The sequence below is a fragment of the Lagenorhynchus albirostris genome, chromosome 1 (assembly GCF_949774975.1).
Source record: "Lagenorhynchus albirostris chromosome 1, mLagAlb1.1, whole genome shotgun sequence".
NCBI classification, from domain to species: domain Eukaryota; kingdom Metazoa; phylum Chordata; class Mammalia; order Artiodactyla; family Delphinidae; genus Lagenorhynchus; species Lagenorhynchus albirostris.
In genome coordinates, this window is record NC_083095.1 from 125,469,723 (window position 1) to 125,485,919 (window position 16,197).

Here is a 16,197-nt window from a genome sequence, read left to right on the forward strand (position 1 = left end):
GGACAGAATCTAGACCAGGGCCCCTGTTTTCTGATTTCCACATTGGTATTCCTTGTTATTCCATGGGGTTTTTGTCCCTCAGGGGAATTTGGTCTTATTTACCATATCACATGGTTCATAATGAACAAGGTTCAGATTTTTTTTTAACTTTTTTAGAACTGATTCTTAATGAATGGAACGAATTCTGAGTTGAATCTCATCCCTAGAGAAGAACTTCTGGGAGATTCATAGAACCATGGGGCACGTTCTAGAATAAGGTAGTGCAAGAGATGGCTTGAAATGAATTTCTCTATATTTTAACAAGAATTTAAGCTTTCCATGGTAAACAATCAACATTTTAATACCTAATGGAGGACTTCCCTGGTGGCGCAGTGGTTAAGAATCCACCTGCCAATGCAGAGGGCACAGGTTCAATCCCTGGTCTGGGAAGATTCCACATGCCTCAGAGCAAGTAAGCTTGTGCACCACAACTACTAAGCCTGCACTCTAGAGCCCGCAAGTCACAACTACTGAGCCCGTGTGCCACAACTACTGAAGCCCATGTGCCTAGAGCCCGTGCTCCACAACAAGAGAAGCCATCACAATGAGAAGCCCACGCACCACAATGAAGAGTATCCCCCACTAGACGCAACTAGAGAAGGACCGCGCGCAGCAACGAAGACCCAACACAGCCATAAATTAATTAATTAAATCTTAAAAAAAAAAAAAAGAAAGCAGACAAATCATCACCACTTACTTATAATCTTAGAAACTCCCCAATATCCTCCACCAGTGCAAGGATTGCTTTGGTGCTTCCCAGCTATTCCCTGGCTTCCATGTCAGAGTTACTGTGGATATTGGGAAGCAAGGAACTATCATTAGCGTGTGGTAAATTTCCTGATATTCTCCAGCCAGAAACTGGAGCTAATGCCTGGTAGCTGCTAATAAACAGTTTCTGCATATCTGAAATGCCAATATACATTGAAGAGGCATGGAATGGGGAAGGGGCACTAGATTTGGGAAAAGGAAAGTGAGTAAACAGCTAACATTTATCAAATGCTTAGCATACATTTTCTCATTTGATACTTAGAACACAGCAGCAAGACAGAAATTATCAATTTCCTTCTTTGGCTAAGGAAACCAACACTCATCTTCTAATCCCAAGTTACTAGTGGGGACAGAGTATGAAGCCAAATCTGTCTGACCCCAGAACCCTATCCTGATCTGGAATGACAGCCTTGCTCCTGGATGACCTTGTGGCCTTGGGCAAGCCCCTTTACCTCTCTGGTCCTCTGTTATTCATCTGTAAAATGAGGTGATGGATTAGATCATTTCAAAGTCCTTTCCAGCTCTGCAGTCCTATTACCTGAGAAGTGAATCCTCACCGTCCACTCTTCCCCTTCTAAGAGGAGATAGGCAGTTGGTACTAACAGATGTGCGGGGTTACATTCATAGTGTAGGTTTGCATCTCTGTGAATAGAAACAATTAGGAAATATTTTTAAGTACTTAATACTTCTCATAGTTTAAGTTTAAATTATTTGAGTAATTAATCACTCATAGGCAATCACCTCTCTAAAATACAAAAAGTAAACTCTTTCAAATCATTTCCTGCTCGTGTTTAGTTATGGCTTTATTTCTCTTTAATGGGTTTGAGAGATTGCATCAGTGCTGACTTTCTTTCAAATGCATGGCCTTGAGGAGATTTTTTTAAAGTGTGCCAAAAATCTGTTTTTACATCTCTCCAAGTTACTCTACAATGTTTGAATTTGTAATGGTGAAAATGCTGTTATAAATTCATCGTGTATGTCTATTTTTGAACATTTTAATGTTTATGAAGACATCCTAAGCAACTACCTTTTGTCTCAGGTGAAAAAAAAATTAGTGGTGATAAATTAAATGTAGCTATAATGTTATGGAATTAGGAACATTTTAGATTTTTGTCATCTGTGTTAATCCACAGCCTGGATCTGATGATACTGATTTTCTCTAAATGGTCACACAAGACCTGCAGTCAGTAATGTGTCCTCTGCCATCACTTACATTCAAATCTTTATTAAACACACGTTGAACACAATACTGTGGTACCATCTTGCCTGAAGAATAAGGCATGCCCAGAGATGACATAATAGAGTTGCGTAGAATACTTGCCAAGAGAGATAAACAACCCTAGAGCAGACAGAAATCCATTCCGGCCAGAAATGTGCAACTTTAACGTTAGGTTCTATTGCTGCATCTACCAGCCCCTCATCACACTTCATAAAACTACCAGACCTCACTACTCAATCTGTAAAATGGGAGAAATCATGGCATCTATGGCATGAGAACTGTGCTAATACTGAACTTGAATCCTGCCTCTGCTATTTACCAGCTGTGTGACTATGGGCAAATCACCTGAGCCTCAGTTTCCTCGTCTCCAAAACAGGGACTGTTAATTGGTACAGTGTTGTATGGATCAAAGGAAAGAGTACTTAACATGAGAGGATTGCCCCCTTTGAAACATTCTTCTAGGTACCCTGAAAAGCCTACTACATACTTTGTGACTCAAGTCACCAGTTCTACAAGACACATCATTTTTTCACATTTTCTCATTGGAATAATTTGTAGGGAAAGGAAAGGAGTGAACTAAACAAGGGGGATAAACAGTGATCAATTAGATGGGAAACACAAACTCACGAGTTGCTGTCACCAGCCATTGTCTAATGGAACACCGGATTTCCTAGAGCTGCATTCTCAGAAGCAGGTTTTTGAAAATGGATTTAAATTAAGCAAAGGCATACTGCATACACCTAAAGAGCTTAGAATATAACACTTGCTCTGAAGGAAGGGTTCAACAGGGTAAATCATAAAATCCTCTTCTCAGAGGAGGTTTTTATTTTGTCTTTTGGTGGGGGGGAGGCGGAATATACATAACATAAAATTTACCATTTAAATCATTTTAAGTGTACAGTTCAATGAATTAATTACATTCACATTGTTGTGCAATCATCATATCATCCATTTTCAAAACCTTTTCGACATCCCAAGCAGAAACTCTGTCCTCATTAAACAGTATGTCCAGAAGAGCTTTGGTTTTAAAGGGAACATTGTATCACAGCTGGAAGGACCCTAGAGATTTCTAGTTCAACCCCTCATTTGAATGTGGGGAACCAAGGCTCAGAAAGATAGTTTTCTAAATCAACTTGCAAGTTACAAATTCAGACAGGACTAAAATCCAGGGGCTCTCCTCAGTTGCTTTCTCTTATACTCAGCAGTCATACCCTCCAACAGTTTGCAAACTGGTGCAGCAGATACTCCTCAAAATAGTGGCTCGGAATTTCTCCACACTTCAATGCCATATTGAGTAGATAATTTTGACTAAAACCAGGAGAGAAGGTGCTAGTGTACAAAATCCCTTGAACTCCATTAAGACTCTCACGTCTTGCATTATATTATTTGCATGACATTTTAATGACCTTATTTTTAAAAAGTTTTCTCCATAATAATATTGATAATTACTACCATTGATCGAATATCAACTGAATGCCATGCATTATAATAGGTGTTAAACATTTATGATCTTATTTTATCCTTAGAGGAACCCATCAAATGGGTATTTTTATTCCCTTTTAGAAGATGGAGAAACTTAGTCTCAAGGAGTCTAAGTCATTTGCCCAAGTTCGGGTTGTTTATAACGGATAGAGCTGGATTCAAAGACAGAACCATTTGACTCCGAGGCCCCATCACTTTCTCGTGTGCCATGATGCTCTCTTCTCTAGAGGAAATGAGCACAATCTTGGGTTCCCATATTCCAGCCTAGGCTATGGCCATCCTCACCTGCTAAAATCCTACCCATCCTTCAAAACTTACCTCAACCCCGACCTCTTTCATAACAATAATACAAGCTCACATTCATTAACTGCTTATATCCAAGGCGCTATTATAAGTGCTTTACATGTATTATCTCATTTAATACTCATAGCATCCTTATGAGATGGGTACTACCATTATACGCATCTTACAGATGAGGAAACTGAGGCCCAACAAGAATGAGTAATTTGTCTTTTCAGCTTTCCCCACTAGCACGTGGCCTCTGCCTCCCTCCTCCCTGCCTCCAAGACCCTCTGTAGCTCTTCATGGCCCTTCTCTGCCTTGTATTAGTTATGCATTAATGGTACTCATCTGTGTCCCCACTCCTTGAGAGCAGAGATATGCTTGTATTAGTTTTGGTGTGTGTTGACCATCTGGCTCCATCCTCTGCCCCTTATTAGACATGCTGGATTTATTTATTTAATTGAATGAGACCGTCACATGTATTGCTGAGCTGGGTCTAAGTAGTCAAAAATAAAAAGAGTTTTCCATTGGAAAAGAAATTTGAGTCTCACTGAAATTCTCAAATATTTTCCATTCGTGAATCCTTTCTGGAGTGTTGGCTAAGAACCATGATAATCATCATAACAATACATAGTCTCTGAAACGGAATTTTTGGTAGAACTTTGGGAAGAGAGTATCAAGTCAAGTGCCTATTTCCTACTGAATCATTTAAAGGGTTGCCAGAATAGGAGTCCTGAACAGTGAAGAATACTATGGGGTTTTTTCCTTCATTTTTTTGTATTGATTTTCCAGACGCTTTAGTGTTAAACCATGCCAGAAGTGTTGCAGAGATGAATCACTATTATCCAAAGGCCACCAGCCTCTTTTCCTTCTGACAGAAGGATAATTCCACGTGGATCAAATAAATACAGATGCATAGTAATTAGTTCTATTCCCAGTGAGCCTATTTCCAACACACTAAAGATGTGAGTGATTATGGAACCTCACCCCAACAGCTTTTATCAATTTAAACTGCTAAACAACGGGATAGTTCATAACCCAGCCTGTTATTAATAATGCATTTATTGTGCGTAACATTATAAATTAGGTGTGTGGACCAGAAAAAGAACACCTTTTAACAAGAATAATATGATCTCCCCCCAGAAGCAGCATATGTGCCTGGCCACTCACCTGATGTACAGTCCCAAGGCAATCAAAAGAATAAAAAATCTCATCCAAGGAACAGAAGCCTACATTGTCAGCGGGCTCCTCCACAGAGATGATTTAGCTGTGGCGGATATGTTAGATGTACCCATCCTGGGCCCAGAGCCTGAACTAGCTCATGTCTATAGTACCAAGTCCGGAAGTAAACGGGTCTTTGAAAGCGCCAATGTGCCAGTCCCTCCTGGAATATATGACGTCTATAGTCACCAGCAGGTATGCAGGGTGGACAGGCGAGGCTCTGTTTAAATATTTCACATTCTCTTGACCTCACGGGAACTTTAGGTCTTCTGGTGTCAGCCCTACCCAATGAAGAATATTGTGGAATACTTGAGTTGAGTTGATGGGATCTACTTTAGGCCTTCATGTTTCAAAGCGTCTTCCTAGGGGCCTTACAGAAATTGTTGTAATTCCCAAAGTATTTCTTCATTTGGATTAAGGAACTGAAGGCCCTATTCATATACTAATCTGCTATCAATATTTATTGACTTAACATGGATTAATTCATCAACATATTAGTTAGCAGGACCCTAAGAAATGTGAGAGTCAGTTTTGGCTAAAAGGAGCAGGTTTGGAAAGCTCCAGGGAGTGAGCCCTTTCTGCTGAGTCATGTTGTAAAGGGCATGTGGCAGAGGGCTGCAGATATCTGTGGCTCTGTAAAAAAAAAAAAATCCCAGCTCCTCAGGAAGTGGCCATATAGGAAGGAGGGGGGAAAATTCCAGAAAGGGGAAGTAAAATGGCTCTAGGAGGAAAACTATCTGCTTCTGGGTTTTGCCTTGGTCCGAGTCTATGGCTATGCCTTCTTCCAGCAGATAGTTAGGGCCCTAACTATCTGGAGAACTATTATATAATATTAGTCACTACAAATGTAGCCACTAGAGAACTAGTAATTAGCCACTTTGAGTTAGCTCTGGCAGGTGTTCTCCCATTTAACTATTTTTTTTCACAATAAAGAAAATAAAGAACAAATGGCTGTTAACATTTCCTAACCTCTGTTTCAATACATCTCTTAACCATTACTCTGAGCCAATCACAAGTGATTCCGGGCAGCCACTTCTAGGGAAACTAAAGAACTGTACACAATGAGGATGTTTGTAAGGGACAATATTTAGGGATCACGCTTCTTCTCTCAGTTGCCTGATCCTGATGCTCTGCACCTCATAGCCGCTGAGCCCCCAAATCAAGCTTTTCAACAAATCATACTTTTCAGAGACTAATTTGAAAATTTAGCTTATTAAATTGCCCCAAAAGTGTTTCAGTCTTGCTAGATAGAGTGTCCTTGGGCAATACATGGGCTCATGAAGGAAGTTCCTCTTAAAGATGGCAGCGTCTAGAAAAGGCACAGGCAATCTTAATAGGATTAAAAGAGAGGGGCTCCTCCTAACCTGGCATGTCCCTTCCATTGTCATTAACCTCCACTGGAATTTGAAGGTAACAGAGTGGATTGCTTAACTCTGCTTCCCTGTAGAATACAAGTGAAATGCACTTTTAAATGATACAATTTCATACATGTATATTAAACAATCTTCAAAGCCTTAAACTTAAAATATGTGCAATATTTATACTGAGTGAGTCTTGCTTTTGTCCCCATTGATGAGAACTCAGGCTGTCTTTGCTATGAAATATTTTAGAACTTTATATGTTAATTGTGGTTAAAGATGCAGGAACATTTAATGCAGTAAAGCCTCCCCCTAATACTGATATTCAGAAGTAGGATAAAAACCTCTCCTCATAGACAAATTGGATTTGAAGGATGTCATTTCACCTATGGCATGTGCCAATTGTATCACAATAAACTAAGTTATAACTAAGGTCCATGCTATCTGTTTGGAAAATGTCTCTCTAAGGTCAACAAGAATTGAAGTACTCCACTGAGATTTTTCCACATAGTGCCTATCTGAACATGTCAGCGTTTTGAATTTGCAGATGGTAATGAATCAATAACACTGACTTCTTACCGATGTGCATCATAAACTTAAAGCTGGTGAAAGAAAGCTGTGATTTCTTAATTTAGGTTAATAAATATTCCTGGTTATCAGTTGGATTTTAGCAGTAGACATTTTTCTACTTTTGCCCTACACCAGTATAAAATGTATGCCAATTAAAAAATATATTACATCTTTTGAACAGAGAGATTCAAATAGAAAATGATAAATGTTTGGCAATAGCATAAAGTCATTGGTTTATGATTAAGTAATTTATTTAAAAAATCCAACTTGAGCACAGTGAGCATTTCCTGTTTTGTTCCATAAAGTAACCATGCAAGTTCTCTTTCTGGCATGGGTTCCATATGAAAGATTGACAGCTTTGGTTAAATAATCAAAAATGGTGACGCTATTTTAAAGCACTGTTCAATTTTCACTTAAAGATAGCGCATAATTCTTTCCAGTGGTGCAGTCTTTACAATACTATTGATCCTTTTCATTACTGTACGGGATTCATCAACAGGCACCCATTTATAGGATTCTCAGAAGCAACAAACAATAGGATTTAGAAGAAACAGATAATAATTCTGTTAGTAGCTGAAACTTCCAAATATACATACATCCAAACATACAATGAAAAAGGCTGTGCTAGAACAACTTTCCTTACATTGGCAAAAGAATTTTATTGGATATTAACAGTCCAAAGACCATTTCTACTTCTGCAATGTATGACCATAATACAACAAATAGAATCTATCTTCTCGACACAACAGTAGAGAAAGAAGGGATGTAACCTCGGAAGGCACATTTAAAAAACCTTCCTAGGCTATGCTCAAAGCCATATGGTGTGTAGACCAGAGTACTTGTCATTTAAACACCCAAATTATCCAGACACTACTTGATAATTAGGGAGCTAAGACAATTTCATTTTCACCCTAATTGAATACCCCATGGTTGCATGGGGCTTCCAGGGATCCCAAGTATACCTGTTTTGGTATCACTTCTACACTGCTGCATAGTGTAACATCCCCAGGAAGATTTGCTGGAAAGACACAACTCAAGAGAACAGATTGTGCCTTTAATCAAAATAATTTTAATCTTCCAGCTCCAGATTTCAACAGAACTATAATCTCGAGTTCTTTCACACTCTTTAGTTTTAAAAAATCCACTTGGTGAACAAAAACTTATCAAAGGTGAAGAGAATAGTGCTGCAGAGGCCTCCTTAAGCACAGACCATGGCCAAGAACAACATGGGGTAGGCTCAGGAGAGAGAACGCTTGGTATTGTTTTTTCTGTGCAGTATAGACTGGAAAGTCAGATGAGAAGACCAAACAAAAAAATCATTTTGTGATCTAATGAGTTATTTTTCACCAAGGCTCTACTAGAACAGTATTACTTATAATTAAGTAATCTTGCTATAGACTTTTTGTCTGATTCAAACTTATCCCAAATGGCTTGTTGACTGTTTGGAAAGTTGCTTCTCTTGCTCCTCACTTCCTTCTCCACCTCACCCTTCTCCTCCACCTCTCTGCAGGTTGAGATGGGCAGCACAGTGGAGAAGAAATGGGCTTAGGTATTGGACTCAGAGCAGCCTGGGTGGAGTCTCTGCTCTGCCACTCAATGCTGTGTGATCATGGGCAAGTTATTTAAATTAGCTGAGTCTCAGTTATTTATACATAAAGCGGAATTAATAATGATGCCTACCTCATAGGTTTTTATGAGTGTTATGTGAAAAAACTTGGAATTCCCTGGAGGTCCACTGATTAGGACTCCATGCTCTCACTGCCAAGAGTCCAGGTTCAATCCCTGATCAGGGAACTAAGATCCCACATCCTACAAGACACGTGGCATAGCCAAAAAAAAAAAAAAAAAGAGAGAGAGAGAAAGAAAAGGAAACTCATGTAAAGAGCTTAGCCAAAGGCCTAGATCCTACTGAGAGTTCAATGATGTTAGATATTATCATCATTATTATTACTATGATATTAGAGCTTGAACTTCTATCCCTGAAACATTCATGTGACTAAGCCCAGTTCTTGAGGGAATAGTTTCAAATAAGATGTAGGATAGGTGTGTATTCCAAGAAAGTTGCTTTCATGAGTGTTTTATCTCCTTTATCTGTCTTGTACCTACAATACACATAATACACTTTGTCAACTGACCGGCCAAATGTATGTATTTCACGTACAGTAACGAGGAAAAAATTAAATGCTTTATAGACAAGAACATTTAAAAGTTCAGCAAAGCTCCAAACAGTTAAAGTTTTCGAGACTATAACTTTTTACAACCTTGAAACTATAAAAAAAAAATTGAAGGATAAGTAAACACATAATTCCCTGAAAAAGGAAGAAAACAGTATCAAGATTCAATTACAGATATTCACAGGTTTTTTCCTTTTGCCTTTAAAAGCCAGCAAATGATAATTTCATAATTTCTCATAAATAAGATTATACTTTTAAACATGTCTTTAGTCCCACTGGTGAGTGGTTTCTTCACACCATATACATATATATACACACACATACATGTATCACATAAAACTTCTTCTAATCTGTCTTAATAACTAGAAGAAAACCGAATGAACAGACTGTTTGAAATAAAGACACATGAGAAGTACCACAACTAAGTTAACACAATAAGAAGGAATCCAGGAAACTAAATGTTGCTCTGTCTTTGGCCCCACAGATAATAGAACAGGTGAGTCAGCTGGTCATTGATCACCTGGAAATCCAACGCTGGCTCTTTAAAATGGACTATGAGTTTGGAGGAAATGGGACTGCATTTTGTGACATTCCATCCCACCTAAAGTGCTACAAGTGGGTCCTAAAGGAGAGTCACAGATACGGCCGTGAAGACTGGAGCAAGAAATGGGCACAAGTGAGTGTTCGATGGTAACTTAAACCCGAAGTGTCTGTGAACAGATAGGAGATAAAGCAAAAGGCTCTGCTAGAAGATAAGGCACTTTCTTCTAGACTCAGCTGCGTTACCTACCAGCAGTGAGACCTTAGGCAAGTTTTTTACTTTCTTTGGCCTTAGTTCTTATATACAAAGTGAATGAGGTTGATTAGGTTATTTTAAATGTTCCTTCTTGGAGCCCTAAAAGTCCTCAAATTGATTATGATAATTAGGAAGTAATCTTTTTACCATATTCAAATAACATTACAAATCTAATCATTTGCTGTAAGTGGGTCTTGATCAGATGCTTCTAACAAGTGTTGTTATTAAGCTAGTTGTATTTTATTATGAGAGAGAAATTCTATTAGTGAATGCTTGTCACCTGGAAGCTAATGTATAATAGCGTTCTGTCAGCAGTCATATGTTTTTGAAGACAATTCAAGGAAATTTATGTAACTGCTGGTGCCTGTGAGATGTTGAGAAAATAATACATTCCAGCAAGAAAATCTCCCGGCAAGAACTGAATAGGTAAAAACTCTTAGCATATGAGTGACGTGTACAGATTTTTCCACACATATTGATGGAAGGATGAATTGTACAAATTCTTAGTCTGTTTCAAACTTGCTTAATAATTAGTTTTATATGGCCTCATATATGAATTATCCCCACCATTCTAAAAGTTGCATCATTTTGCATCCAGAGACCTCGACTTGCCTGGCTTCTCTTAATCCCAATCTCTGTTTTGGCTGAGCTACTGGTGAAAGCATAACTGATGAGGAAAATTCAGACGCAGATTCCCTTAACTGATTCCTTCCCCACCGATGTCTGTAGTCGTGGGCTCTGCAGTGATTTGCATCTGCTTTGAGCATCCCACTATACGAGTATATGAATCAAGACACAAGTGATAGAAAGGGAGGGGCACACAAGAGAGAACCCCATTATTCTTGTGAAAGTGAAATGACGAATACATCTAGAGAATAGTCAGAAGGGAGAGTTCCCTTTTACAAATGTTACTGTTCTCCTCATAATCTATTCCGGGCTTTTCCTCCCCCTCCATCAGTGAATGGACTAAATGCAGTACTTGTCATGGCCAGCTTTTTACATATTATTTAAAGGATACCAAAATGAATTACTCTTCTAGAAAAAAATAAAACAGGGAAAATGTATTTAATTTTGAGGCCCATAGAGGTTTCTCTTGTGTTCTCCTTGGACTAGATTTTGTTTCATCTTATATAAAAAAAATTTTAAGCAAAACTGTTGCAATTAAACCATGAAAAGTATGACTTTTTTAATCTAAAAGACTGAAATGTTAATGTACAAAGTATTTGCTGTCTCAATATTTCAAACCAATTTTCATAAAATTCTCCTGACACTAGACTATGATAAATTTGAAATGTTTGACTTTAAGTTTTAAAAATATTTAAAATATTAGCATTTGGCTGAATTGCATTTAGAAACCTGAATATATATTATTTAATTTCAATTATTTTAAACAATACCGTTTTAAATTGTCACCAAATACATTTGGCATTATTGTTGTCAAATGTGACACTTTTGAATAATTAATAATCTGTCTAAATCTTTTTTTTAACTTAACAAGGGAAAAATCATTATTATGAAATCTTTTTACACTCTGAGACCTGTGCTTGGCCAGGGTGTGGTTAGAAGCCAAAAATAAAAATAAAAAATAAAGTAGTTCTGAAGAGCTTTTTTTTTTTTTTTTTTTGTAGGAGACTTTTGACATTCTTTTGCCTTCAAAGTGAAATTGCATTCAGAGTGGAAGTGAACCGCAATTTCCACTGAGTGTAGCTATTGAAAATTTAGGATTAGAATTATCTTTTGTCCCAGAAGACCGTCATAATGGTGCACATTTAGACATCAAAACATTACTTTATGAGCACAGGCATGTTTTAATGTCCTATTACAGTTTGCAGACCTGTTTCTTTTGATAATGAAGATGTTGTGTCATCAAGCCTAGCCTGGCACATACAAAACATATGCTGGCAGGTTATTAAAAATTTCAGCTTCTTGATGAAAGACTATCCTGCAGGATAAGAGTCCAGAGAAAGACTCCATTCTGGGAGAATTATTAGAAATGAGAATATGACTGTAAGCACTAAACTATGTTAGTACTTACAAATAGCATCATTTGCATAGCAGTTTATGACATGATACCATGATTTTTCTCATTGGTATGTTGTAGGCAACAGATTAAAAAGAGTGCTGTTTATGGGAGTTTGAACTGTTTTGAGAGGCTCTTGCATCTTATGTAAATATTGGTTTTAGAGGTAGGCATGATTCAGTGTAGACTCAAGGATCTAATATAAAGATCATCTTTTTTTCTACCTATCTAATTGAGAACGAGAGTTATTTGGTTGCAGTTGAGACTTGAAACAAAGTCATGGAATCAACAAATGCTAAAACATTGAAGTCACATTTAAAAAATCAGTGTTGACCTGTAGGTGATTTTAGGAAAAGCAGAATGTTACATGATGGCCACAATGAAAACAGCACAACTCTCATTTTTTTCATGATGGCTTGGTACCAACCTTACTCTCTTCATCCTACCAGCTAACAAAACCTACGTCCGCCAACAGGTTCCAGTAAACTCACTCACTTAAGTACTCAATGCTTGTTAAGGTTCAAATGAATCTACACATGTGTGCATGCTCCAAAGACCCCACTCCCCAGTCGGGGGGATTTCATTTAGTAGGAATAAAGGCTTAAGCAAAGACACACTTGTAGGGGAAAAAACCTTCCTGGATACTCTCACCTAAGACAGTGTAGGGAGACCCAAGTAGACATTTGTTGTGGTACTAGTCCTTCTTGTGCCTTTTTCTTTCTTTCTTTTTTTAAAGGGTAAAATTTCCCTCCCTCGCTCCTAGAAGATTGGCTTGGTGGTAGTGAGGCCTGGTGACACTGCTTTAGAGGAGTAGTTGCCAGAATACTGGCCTAGACGTGAGATTTAGCATTTTGTAGACCCATGAATACACTATAAGGTCTTGACATTTCTCCATATTTCTTAATAATAATAATAGAATTGTACCGTTGCATATTTGATCCACGGGTGGTTGATGTGGAACCCGCAGATACGGAGGGTAACTGTGCAATGCCATTTTATACATGGGACTTGAGGATTCTTGGATTTTGGTATCCATGGGAATCCTGGCATTTCAGTACTTTATGTGAATTGACTCATTCAATCTCAGAAAAAAACGGAAGTTTTTACTCATTTACTTCCACACCACTTTGACACGGAAGGTATTGTCACTCTGTTTACCGATGGAGAAATTGATGCTTGGGAAGTGCAGTGACTTGCCCAAGTTCACACAGCTAATAAATGATCCGCACCTAGTTTGGAACACACATCCACTCCGCCTGGCCCCGTGCCGTTGCCACACTGAGCTGAATCCATTTAGAAAAGACCCGTTGTTTGAAAGCCTTAGTGTTCTCCCTCAGGTCCCTGCCGTTGTGGCCTGCTGCCCTTGTGGCATATTGTCTGCTTTCTACAGAGACTTGCGGGAAACACAAACGTCCCACAGCTATTGCTCTCAAATTTCTTCCCTTTCCTGTCTGAAAGGAGAGCTGCTGTCCTGTTGCCAGCAGGCTGAGATGTAAGAGGGCCATCGGTACACACACCTCATAGTTTCAGAGAAGAGGCCCTGTTGGGGGGTCTGTAGGATTTGGCTTTGCAACCTAACTGCCTCACGTACCTACTTATGTGCATGGGTGAGGAGAGTGAGTTTTAGATATCACCCTTTGATCGTTCATGGAGGTGACAAATTTTCAATGCCTTTCTCAACTTAGTACACTAGCAAGATCATTTTAGTGAACCTGTAAATTCTCACAGAGCTTAGAGTAAGTAGCCTATCTTCACAATCAGACACAGCATTAAAAATATAGTGAGTTTTTAAAACCCTGTTTTTTGGATAAGCAATCACATATTTTGTTTGTTTGCATTTAGTCTCCTGTTCCAGGTTGACATGTAAACTTCCTCTGAAGCAAAATGAGGTCTGGAATAGGCTAGTATGAATAATTGAACATTCAGGATAAGTAGGAGGTGGCCTGGCTTCGTGGGTTCCATAGCCTAGGCGCACAGAGGTTACTCGGGGGGAACCATGGGCAAGTCACTTCAGCTCTCCAGGTCTCTATCGCTTCAACTGTAAAGAGAAGTAATATTAGTTAACTGTCTCCTGGGGAGGTAGTGAGAATTAAATGAGATAACCTTTGTGGGTTGGCTACCAATGTACTTAGCACATAAGACTTCAAGAAATGCTACTTGTTATTAATATTACCATAAAATTGCATTACAGTTAAATTGTAGGTAATATTGAACAAGTACATACAACTTAATCTTTTTATGGTGATTCAGAAGGTCCTGTAGCATCTTGTAGGCGTCCAGAACATTGTTCTATGCATCGATTATCATTACATAGGATTGTGGCTGTTGTGGATACAAAATGTTGACCAAGTTGTGCCTACCCAATGATTTACCCAGATAATGCCTTTAAAAGAATAAACCATGAAAGCAGCCTGGTTTCTTATAATTTGAAAACAGAAAATAATTCCAGTTATTTAAACTTCCTACATGTTGTATAAAAAGGCACTGACCTGATAAAGTAGACATTTTTCTGACCACAAGATTGAGACCCGGTTGCTTCATTTTCCGGTTCCAGTTGATGTCTTTTCTAATTAGTGTAGCAGCACGTCACCGCAATCATTGGAAAGTCTTAGTCATTTACATATTTTTCCTTATCTCTGAAAATGACTTAGAATGTTTTCTTCCAGTTCAATGGCTGTTTTCATGAAGCTGCCAGGGTTGGGTGTGAGGTGCTTCTCTGTGCCTGAGGAAGATGATAGGAGAAGGAAAATTGCCTCCCCAAGTTAAATGAAAGCTGGGTTCCCCTTCTGAGGACCTATAATAATCAGCTATACAAGCTGTTGGTTTGTGTGTCCTATTGATTTAATATGCTTCTAATCAGTACATAAAGCTATGGGCCTGCAGTGTTAATTTTTCATATGCTTACAAAGTACCCTTTGATTTTCTGTCACACGTTAATTACAGCGTTTTGCCATTAAATAGGAAGCTTTGTGTAAACTAATTACTAGGTAATCATTGTCTACTGCAAGCATGCTGTTTGTACCTTTTATTTTATTCTAAAAATGCACAGATCTCACAGTCTGGAAACCCTCTACCTTCCAGCCATTAGCTCTCACTAATTCATAGCATTATTGTGGTGAGAGTATAGGAGTTGTAATTGTTGTGGTATCAGAGCTGTTAATTACCGGAGTAAACAGTTGAAATGGTGCCAAGGTCTATTGTACAAGGCAGAGAAAAGGAGGTTTAAATGTTACTCCCACCATCTGGGGACTAGGGGAGAGGCAAATGCTTGAGAACAGCAGTGAGGCGCTATCGCCTCAGCTCCAGGGTTGGCGGCCATATGGATCCGGAATATTTTGAATCAATTGAATTTAACTACCAGTTTTCGCGATAACAGCGTGGAAGGAAGGAATAAAGCAAAAGATGAGAGGAACAAGAACTGGTTATGTTTTCACATACAGGAAGTCCCCATTGGAGTTCTTTTGGAAATATCTGCTTCAAGCCACAGAGCAGGCACGGATATTTGGAACAGATTCAGAGTGGGTTTTACTCTCCTCTGCCGGCCACTGCGCCATTTGCTTCTGGTCGTCTGTCCTCCATGCCCCTCGGTGAGAGAGGGATGCCCTTGAGAAGACCCAGACTTTCGTGTAATTTTGCCAGAGCAAACAAAAAATCCTCACTTTTGGAATTCACCGATTTACTACCCTGGTATTTTAATAAGCATGGTCTGTAGAAAAAACAACAATACTAAATATATAATGCTATCACATCCACCTCAAGTATATACCTCTGTACACATGGAAATATCAAAGAAGGTACAGACTCCGATTAAGAAAGGCAGATGCTTGCCCATTTATTTTGTATAAAATTAAAATATAAATCCTCCTGATAGTCTCCCATTTCAGTCGACAAATTCACCCCACTCCCCACTACTTGGATGAAAAATCAAGTCCAAAGGGCACATGTGTTTTCTTTTGCTTTCAATTTTCAACTAAAGAGCTTTTTCAGCATATGCAGTATTCTCAACCAGCGATATTTCTCTAACTGGAAAGAAAGAAACCTGTTGTCAATAATAATAATTATGGCCACTACCATTTATGGTTGATTTTTAAACTGCGTGGTTTCTGCTTTAAAATACCGTGTAATCTTTAAAACAGTCACATGTTTTTACTTGATGTCACTCATATTTAATATAATTGCCTTTAAACCCATTGTCCAACATTAAAAATATCTTTAAAAAAATCTACCACTTGCTGCTGTAACTACTTTTTAATATCATTCCCAAAACA

General features: G+C 38.5%; 1 protein-coding gene across 5 annotated transcripts in view; it reads left to right on the plus strand.

Annotated features, from left to right (window-relative positions):
* The window catches only part of IQCH (IQ motif containing H), a 207,446-nt gene that overhangs the window by 128,610 nt on the left and 62,639 nt on the right, over window positions 1-16,197 (plus strand). For 3 of the 5 annotated variants that reach the window (XM_060152785.1, XM_060152796.1, XM_060152811.1), the window contains one exon: window positions 9,598-9,789. The exons of 1 other annotated variant lie outside the window; for it this stretch is intronic. In XM_060152785.1, coding sequence (XP_060008768.1) covers window positions 9,598-9,789 — 192 coding nt within the window. Of the gene's footprint in view, window positions 1-4,933; window positions 5,207-9,597; window positions 9,790-16,197 lie in introns of all 5 variants that reach the window. One more of the 5 variants, XM_060152775.1, reaches the window with a different exon arrangement.